At 44.5% G+C, this 9,869-nt stretch overlaps 1 protein-coding gene across 1 annotated transcript in view; it reads left to right on the top strand.

The window, feature by feature from the left end:
* The first annotated feature begins 6,294 nt into the window (after nucleotides 1-6,294).
* Nucleotides 6,295-9,869, top strand: part of IFIH1 (interferon induced with helicase C domain 1) — a 28,104-nt gene continuing 24,529 nt past the window's right edge. Inside the window, 3 exon segments of the mRNA XM_057423714.1 lie at nucleotides 6,295-6,465; nucleotides 6,468-6,768; nucleotides 9,082-9,267. Coding sequence (XP_057279697.1) covers nucleotides 6,313-6,465; nucleotides 6,468-6,768; nucleotides 9,082-9,267 — 640 coding nt within the window. The 5' untranslated portion in view covers nucleotides 6,295-6,312.

The following is a 9,869-nucleotide window of genomic DNA, read 5'->3' as shown; positions in this document are numbered from 1 at the left end:
TCTTCATACGAGTAGTAGATAGAACTGCATTATTAATAAAGAAACATTTTTCTTCATTTAGCTATTTGGGTGTGTTTTTTTTAATGCCCACGTGGGACATTCTTTGATTACTAATGAATGCAGAATATGGCTATTCTCTTTGGAATGCAAATTAGATGGACCAAATTAAAGCCTCCCACAGGAAGCAGTTTATGCATTATTTACATTTCCTATACTGAAACTTTATGATATTGTAAAGCTGGAAATACAAAGAAAGTTTTGAAAACTTAGTCTACATAAATACTCCAATACTATGAATTGTAGCAAATCCTGTTTGAAGAATGCAGTTAAAGTTATTATTTTGCTTTCAGAAAAGATCGCCTGGAAAACTGTTTACTGTACAAATGAAAGCGCTTGTACACTGTACATATATTTTGTATTTTATGTCACCATGAAAACTTACTTGCAAGAAATCTAAATATGCACAAATAAATGCAATGCACTCATTTCCACCCTAAGCAACAAATGTGAACATTTAATTTGTGACCTACTTGAATTTAGTTATTATGATGCAAACATCACTAACAGGGATTCAAAGAGGCTGAACATAAATCTCTAGCAAAAACGGTGAGAAAAAAAATAATATTTAGTATACTCATAACATCATGGGAATAAACACACAGGATTACATAGGACAGCACGCACTGGCCTGAAGCACGCAGGCTAGAGACACTAAACTAGACCTTTTCAGAAAATCCTATGCACACAGCAATCTCCAGGTATCACATTGATCTCCACCCCTCAAGCAGAACTGGAAGTTATATCCATGTCTATTCCCTCTACCTTCACCGACTGAGGAATTCAAAAATCTAAGATAGCTTCTATTTACAAAATCTGAGTATTAAAGCTAATAATTGCTTCCATTGAAGCCCAGATTTTCCCAAAATATTTTGATCAAAGCTGCTGTCTAAATATCTGTCTTCAAGCCAGACAAATCCATTGCTTGAATCATTTTCTTTTAAAGAATTTAGAGTGAATCATACAACAGGTTTACCAAGCAAGACCTATTCAGCAAGGGATTCTACTGATCCAGATGAATAGTCATTGAAAGGTTTTGAGACAAGATGAGCTCCCTGGGGAAAAGACTTAGGTGGGATTAAACAAACACAAGCAGTTGAAGGCCATTCCACCTGTATTCAAATAGTATTATCTGAGATTGCCTCACCAAAAAAGGCATGACCTATTATGTATGACCATAAGCTTTCACTTTTCATCAAGCTCTTAACACAGAAATTTACTTGTCTGGAATCGTACAGATGAAAAAAAAAAAAAAGCTATCTTCTAAATATAGGAAAATGCAAAAAACTTTTATTGCTTTGAATCATGCACTTAAAAACAAAAGCATTCAACATGCTCTGTCTTATCGAGCAGGAAGTTTAACAATTCTACAACAGCTTCCATTCACAGCAGTTCTTCCAAGCATGAACTCTGACAGGTTGGTGATCCTCTTTTTTCTCCAGCAGTTCAGCATTCCTAATGCCATGGTGCACTGCAAGAACTAGAAGAGGCAGTAACAGGCAAGTCAGTGTTTGGGGATTTTGGAAGTATGACAAATACTATTACAGTAACCGTCCGTGAGATTCAAAAGAAATGGCCCACTTCCATCCTGACAGATGGAGGGACCCACAAGTTTAAATATTAGATGCTACTGCTTCTGGATTTTTAGCAAGAAAACTGATGCCTCAATCTCATTTCATAGTATTAGAGCATGTTCAAAAATTATTTAGTCAACTGATCAGTTCACATCTTGCTACCTATATTCTACCAATAACTCCCACAGTCTACTGCAGTGATCCAGCAACAACTTCCATAATAATAAAGTAACAACACTACTAACAAGCAGGACTATGCACAGTGATAATCTGCAATGGAATAGAAGAGCAGTGATTATCAACGGAAGAATTATGCTTTCAATACTGAGATTCAAATTGAATTATATGTTAATACTAAGGTAAATTATTTCTATAGATGTTTTGACAATTTCATCACAGTTGCATGCATTAAGCTAAACCCACCTTCAGGAATGATAAGCATCCCTTTATGTTCATTTTCCTTTTGAGAAACTACTGAAATTTAATGGAAGCTCCAATTACTAATGCTCATACTGATGGTGGTCAGCTTAACATGAATGAGACCACTCTGTAAAATTACATAGTGCAAGACATGCAAATCAAATAAAGCAGTTATACAGATAATACATCTCCATAACCAGTATCTACACCTCGTTATAAATGCTCAAACAAAACTAGTATCAAAAGTTACCAGTTTAAGAGAATTTAAAATTCAAGTTTCCCGTAATTATCAACAGGTTCAAAGCGATACCAAGATTACACTGAAGTCCTAGTAAGTACAAGGATACGTCTTACATGGATATCATCAGTCTGCAAGTTTTCAATCTGAATGTTGAAAGGGTAATTAATAAAACAATCAGAAGTTTGTAACTGATATGATTTTTAATAGTTTCAGCAATGACAGCAATCAATTGCCTTTTAAAAGAAACCAAAAACATTCAAGTAGCCTGATATTAAACACACATCCCCCCCTTTTTTCTTATTTAAATCTGCCTACTACAGAACCAACAAGTACATTACACTAACTTGCTATCTTGGAGTAGCCTCCTTAACATCATAATTTAATTTTAAAGGGTGTCAGAGTTAGATTAGGCATAAAAGCCTAGTCCTTTCCTCTTTGCACCTCAACTCTTACATACTTTATAACAGTCTTCTAGTACCTAAAGGTGGCCTACAACAAATCTGGAGATGGACTTTTTACAAGAGCATGTGATGACAAGACAAGGGGGAATGGCTTTAACGTGACAGAGATATTCAGGTCAGATATAAGGAAGAAATTCTTTGCGTGAGGGTGGTGAGGCACTGAATAGGTTGCCCTGAGAAGCTGTCGCTGTCCCATCACTGGCAGTGTTCAAGGCCAGGCTGGACAGGGGGCGCTTGTAGCAACCTGGTCTGGTGGAAGATGCCCCTGCCCATGGGAGGGGGTTGAAACTAGATAACCTTTGCCACCCCTGCCATCCCACACCATTCAATGATTCTACGATTCTCCCTCTGAGTTGTATTTTTAAGTGCTTTCACATTTGCTGATGACTCCTACTAGTGTTTCTAGATGTACTGTCAGTCTGTCCTAGAATACTACTTTTACAAAAGATAGCGCAGTGTACGTAAGCATTGTAGTCCCGACCCTGGGCACAAGAAACACCAAATATGATACATTTTACCATCAGGGCAATGACCACGTTACCGGATGCAGGCAGTCCATAAGCAGTGACCCCGCTGCTGCCGCGCTGGGTTTATTCATCACAGGACCCCCGCTCTGCCCACTGGCACAGGGCCCACAGACACCACCGGTCGTTCGGCTGCCATAGTGCAGCCGCTCGCCTCTCCTCGCAGGCCTCCTCCGGCACTGCTCCGCCGGGTAAGCAGCCCGGTTCCGCAGCTGGCGCCGGGAGGAACCCCGCCCCTCCGTCATCCCTAACGGGTGCGCGGCAGAGAGGGGCGGAGAGCCGGGACGGAGCTGGGATGAGCGGGCCCGGCTTCACCGGAACCGCACCGCGAGGGCGGCGCTGCCGAGCCCCGGGGGCAAGTCCCCGAAGAGGGAGGCGACACCCGCCCCTTCTGCGCCGGGCCGGCAGCAACCGCAGCGGCGCCGTCTCCAAGGCAACGCCGCGCCGTCCCCGCGCCTGCTATCGACACAGGCGAAACCGCACCCACCGGCGGCTCCCGCGAGCCCAGAGAGCCCTTTGGGCTGCCTCAGCCGCCCAGCACGTAACCGCGGTGTGTGTGGCGGTTACTGCGTTACCTTGGCGTGCGCTCCACCCGCCGCGTCCGAGCAGTGTGCCCGGCTGCACGCCCGGACTGCTACCGTGCGGGGACGGGAGCTGGCGCCGCGCCTCTGCACAGCCACGGCCGCCCGGTGGGGCAGGCCTGCTGCTCCTCCCGGCCCCTGAACCCGGGGGCTAACCTCGGCCTTACCTGAAAGGGACAAAGGCCTCAGAAATCAGTGGGTTTATGGGGGTTTGTATCCAGCGAGAGCACGGCCATAGTCGGGATATGTGAGTGATAGGACAAACGGTTTTAAACTAAAAGAGGTGAGATTCAGGCTGGACATGAGGAAAAAGTTCTTCACGATGAGGGTGGTAAAGCCCTGGCACAGGTTGCCCAGAGAGGTGGTGGATGTACCATCCCTGGAGACACTCAAGGCCAGGCTGGCTGTGGTTCTGGGCAACCTGATCTAGTTGAAGATGTCCCTGCTCATTGCAGGGGGATTGGACCTGATGAGCTTTGAAAGTCCCTTCCAACCCAGACTGTCCTATGATATTTGTGTCACCAGTGCACAGAGCAGGAGCTCAGCCATCTGTGCAACCTAGCAGCACCTGGAATAAGTACTGATTGGGGTATAAATAACACTGGGCCTGGTTTACCACTGCTACATACATAACTTGGTAAATGAAGCAAAAAACCAACCTATCTACACACACTACACCCAAGTAACCCATGCAGGCTCCTGAGGCCTGACTAGAAAGACTGACATGTCATCCAAATTAAGTGCTGAAGACAGATGGAGGGGGTGAGGTGGAAAGTAGTGAGACTTTCTTTAGAAAGCATTCAAAGGAAAGTTGCATAAAGCAGTATGATGAAATGAGAGTGAAACTAATAAGGAGAAAGCGCAACAATGAAGTGAAAGTAAAACAAATTAAGTTCTTTTACAAGAGAAGCTTCTAACTGAAGCAAGCTCCACCGAGAGCACAATGCTGTAGCACGACAAGCAGCTGAGGGCATGATTTGAGTTACAGGAATGAGGCTGGGAAAGGACCTCTGGAGATACCTGGCTTCCTTCTAAAAGCATGGCATTAAATCAAGGCCCCTGTCAAGTTCTGAATATTTTTTTTGAGGAAACTCCCAATACTGCTCTGGCCAATATATTCCAGTGTCTAATTGTTTTCACAGTGGAGAATATTTTCTCTTTTACCTGGATAGAATTTCTCCAGAAGAAACTTAATCCAGTTGCCGCTTGTGCCGTGTATCCCTGTGAAGAGGGATGCAACTTTTAGGAGTCCGAATGGACCTCCCAAGACTTCTTTTCTCTAGGCTGAATAAACCCAGTTTCTTCAAATACATGTAAGCATTGTGCTGGCTCTTCTCTGGGTCCTTTTCAGTTTTTTACTCTCTCTCTCTCTTGAGCTGTCCAGGTCTGAAACTGAAGACAGTAATCCTGTGTGTTCTCTGTTTACTCTATCATCATGCTACAAACCATGAAATTGAGTCATGAAATTGAGTTACCTCGGAATCACACTGAAGTTCCCTAAAAGCTCACAATATAAACCAAGCCTGCTTCTGAAGCTCAGTGACATCTACCATATGGGGGAAACCACATCTCAATGGGAGACTGTTCCAACAATCTCAGACTATCCAACAAACTCCTCTAGGAAGTTTATCATGTGCCTCCTGCTTTGTATGCAAGGTGAAATCCTTCAAACAAACAAACAAAAAAAAGGCACAAAAATGTAAAAATCTCTTTAAGACATGCCCGAAGTAAACCATTAGCGCATACAAGTAAGCTTTACTTCCTTGATGGCTTCTTGTGGGTGTGTATTCTGCAAAAAGGCTTAACCTGCAAACGATCGAAGACACTCCTGCACCCAAGCGCCTCATTTCCCTGTGGGTGCATACCTGGAGAGGCACCCTGTGGGGACCCCTGACATGCCAGTGACCGGCCTGAGAAACTCATGAGTGATAGTACTCTTGGTTTATGTTTGGTTGTTTTGTTTACCACTGCTACACACACGATTTGACAAATGAAGCAAACATACAAACAACCTGTCTACACACACTGCACCCAAGTAACCTACGCAGGCTTCTGAGGCCTGACAAGAAAAACTGATGTATCGTCCAAATAGGTTAGCTTATGTTTGGTTGGTTTGGTTTTAAACTCGCGGCTTCTGTTAAAGGTTTCCAGGTAAACGCTCAGCAGTAGCAGCACTGCCATGTGCCCGGCCCTGCAGCTGCCGGGAGAGGCAGGCCGGTGCCGTCACATGCCGAACTGGCAAGCGAAACCGAAAGCGGCGCCGGGGTTGGGATAAACCGGGGGTGGCCAGGCGGCAGCCTGAGGAGCCGTGGAACGAAACGGGGCCGCGCTCCTCGCTGACGCCGAGCCGGACCGCCGCCTCCAAAGACCCGTGTCGGAGCAGCAGCAGGCACCTCCCCGCCCCTCCGTCCCCGGTGTCCTGTAGCAGCGCCCCTGGGAGCCGCCAGCGCGGCGATGGCAGCGGAATTGAGAGACGAGCGTTTCCTCTACATGACCTCGTGCTTCAGGCCGCGGCTGAAGCAGTTCATCCGGGTGCAGCCGGTGCTGGACCGGCTCCCTTCGCTTAGCGCGGAGGACAGGGAGAAGGTGCGCGCTGCTGCGCTGCTGGGCTGCAGCGGGACGAGGTGGAAGGGGCGGAGGAGCTGCTGCGGGCCGTGGAGCGGGGACCGCGCGGGTGTGGCTGATTCCACGAGTTCTTGCAGGCGCTTGAGCATGGCGGCTGCAGCATGGCCGCCTGCTACGTGAACCCCAGCCTCAGCCGGCTGCCCTCGCCGGCCGAGGAGGCCGACCACGACCTCTGCGTGCAATTGGTGCAGCTGCTTCACAGCACTCTCGTGGATAGTATGCGGACCGTGCAGGTGGCCGAGAAGTGCCTGCAGATGGGCATCTTCCAGGATGAGGACCTGGATGGTGTAAGTGGCCTGCCCACCAGGCCAGGTACCAAACAGTGCCACAGACACAGGCAGTTCCCAGGAGCTTTGAGGCAGATAAGAAGCCACAACTAGAAATGGCGTTGCAAGTGTAAAAAGAAAAGGGGAGTGCCCAAACTTGAGGTAAAAGATGGTGCTCCAGGTAAGCCAGTGAAGACTTGTGAGCAGCAAGTAGGATGCCAGGTAAGAGCCAGGCCACTGTCAAAGGAATATGGCTGGCTTTGCTGTTATTTACCATTTTCCACAGACTATAGGCTCAAAATATCAGTATCTTCCAGCCCCTGAACCATACCAGAAGTAGTGATGGCCTGTAAAGTCATACAGACTGTTTGAGTTAAAATAATGCAAGTTTCCTTTCCCTTTTTCTGCCATAGTTTCATTAAGGAGTATCATACTAGACACTGAAGCTGAGCAGAAATACCAGTTTGACAAGAAAGCAAAACCATAATGAAAATATTTGCTGGTGTTTACCCCATTTGGCTAAGAATGACTGTCCTGGACTAGTGTGAAACTTAAAAAATGATACCCCAAAAAACTAATACCATGAAACAGAGCTAGAAAAAGAAATTAAAGTAATACTTGCTGTAGCAATAAGGGAGAAACTAGCAGACTAAGCGTGGATTACATCATATTTGCACTCAGCTTTTGCATCCGCTTTTTAGGTAGTTCAGTGCTCCATCTCAGTTAAATAACAGTCATATACGTAACTGGCTGGTGACTGCCGGGTAGCAGCAAGGGCCGGCTGCACCCTAGTGGATGAGGAGCCAAGCATGGTAATGTAGCAGGCAGAGGTAAGGTCCTTTTTGGAGGTTACTGGCTCCATTCCCTGGTAGTGGGTTCACCTGTTCCCTCCAGGGTTGTAATTTTTCTGCTGCTATTTCCATTAAGCCCTTTACAATCCTGCTGGTTTCAACAACAGTGGCACCTAGGCCTTCTTAATATGCTTCTATATTCCTTTTTGTTTACTTCTCCCTGCTCCCAATTCCCATGCACTTTCTCATAGTATTCAGTCTCAGTCAGGGCTTCCCACTGCTGTGCCTGCCTGTTGTCTTGCTAATCAGGATGGGTGATTCTTAAGCCTCAAGAAAATTGCCCTTGAGGACTGAACACCTCTCTCAGGCTGCTTTGTTTTTGGGGTGGTCATTTTGTTTCTCATGTGATCACATGTCAATTCCTGCTCTTGACAACCTTGGAACACTTTTCCATAGCTTCTTTGAAGGTAATAGCCGCTTTCTAGGGGCTTACCTGTTGTACCTTTAAGTGGGAATTGAGGTGATAAAGTCAGTTTAAGAAGGAAAATGTTCCATCTTATGTTTGAGGTCGTGTTAGCAGATTAAGTCTGAGCGCTGCTAAGATATGCAACATCATTTCTCCTTAATCAGGATTGTCTGTTCCTTAAACCAATGTGAACACCAATTATTATTCCATATTAATAATTATTATGTAATAGTTATTTTTATAACAATTGTCCAAAACTATCAGTCTCTCCGGTTACATTTCAGCTCTAATAAGTTTTATATTTCCTATCTGAAACCATATGGGATAAATACAAGGTTGGACAAAACTGTAGTATCTGTCTTCTGATAAATGGCAAGCCCACTTTATACCTTTATTAAGTATGTGTTGTAGTTTAACCCCAGTTGGCAACTAAGCACCACACAGCCACTCGCTCACTCCCCCCTCATGGGATGTGGGAGAGATCTGGAAGAGTGAAAGTGAGAAAAATTGTGGATTAAGATAAAGACAGTTTAATAGGTAAATCAAAAGCTGCACTGTAAGCAAAGTAAAACAAGGGATTCAGTCACCACTTCCCTTGGGCATGCAGGTGTTCATCCATTTCTAGGAAAGCAGGGCTCCATCACATGTAATGGTTACTTGGGAAGACAAATGCTGTAACTGTCAGTGTCCCCCAGCCTTCCTCCAATTTTATATGCTGAGCGGGGTGCCATATGGTATGGGATATCCCTTTAGTCAGTTGGGCTCAGTTGTCCCAGCAGTGTCCCCTCCAAACTTCTTGTGCACCCCCAGCCTGCTTGCTGGTGGGGTGGGGTGAGGAGCAGACAAGGCCTGGACTCTGTGGAAGCCCAACTCAGTAGTAACTAAAACGTTCCTGCATTATCAATGCTGTTTTCAAAACAAATCCAAAACATAGCCCCATAATGGCTACTATGAAGAGAATTAACTCCACCCCAGCCTAAACCAGCACAGTATGTTGTAATGATGAGAGGGAAACGCATTTGTACCTCTACAATTCTTACTAACTTCTCTAAACCATTTCCAAAGTCTGTCTCAGGATTGTGTTTGTTTTTTTATTTTTACCACATCCATACTGTTACTGACAGTCGTGGGAACAGAGAAGGTGCAAGGGAGCTATTGAGCAGATTAGTGCAGAAGAAAGATTGGTTCTCTCGTTTTTTGATTGCTCTGCATGAAACCCAACATGGAGGACTTGCAGATGATTCAAGTGGAAATATAGGAGGTAATTTATTTCACTAGCACTAATCTGTGGGTTTTTTTAATACCTCCTTTCTGTTACTCGGGAAACAATGCAGGATTCTCTCTGCATTGAATTCACTATGACATTGAGACTAATGCTTTCACTTGTCTGGGGATTTCAAGATCAAGTTATTTAGCAGCTTATTTGATAGATTCTTAAACACTTAAAATCCTTATAATATCAGAATTACAAGAGTAGGCATGTAGTTGTAATTAAACTGAATCCTTACCTTTTATAACCTATTGGTTTTCAATGTGATGTTTTTATAATAATGAAAAATATCCTGAAGATTAATTTGAACAAACAAAATTAACCTTTTCTATATTTCTCCGTCAACAAAAGGATTAGTGTTTTCCTTTTAGAATGGTTTACAAATATATGCAAGATTTTAAAGTACGCTGCATTATGTCTCCTCGGGGATAAGACAAGTAAGTCTCAAGACATTCTATGAAATTTACTATGAATAACAGAATAATTTAGTAAAGAGATTATTAGCATAAACCTAAAAGAGCTACGACTTTTAATTCTTGTACAATAATTATGATATTGTAAAATGATCCCAGTGCTCCTCTGGATTTTAAAGT

Source organism: Pezoporus wallicus, unplaced genomic scaffold (assembly GCF_028554395.1).
Source record: "Pezoporus wallicus isolate ANWC-B61680 ecotype Strahan unplaced genomic scaffold, APGP_CSIRO_Pwel_v1 contig_1181, whole genome shotgun sequence".
NCBI lineage: Eukaryota > Metazoa > Chordata > Aves > Psittaciformes > Psittacidae > Pezoporus > Pezoporus wallicus.
The sequence above is the reverse complement of the archived record's forward strand: the minus strand, read 5'-3'. Positions and strand labels throughout refer to the sequence as shown.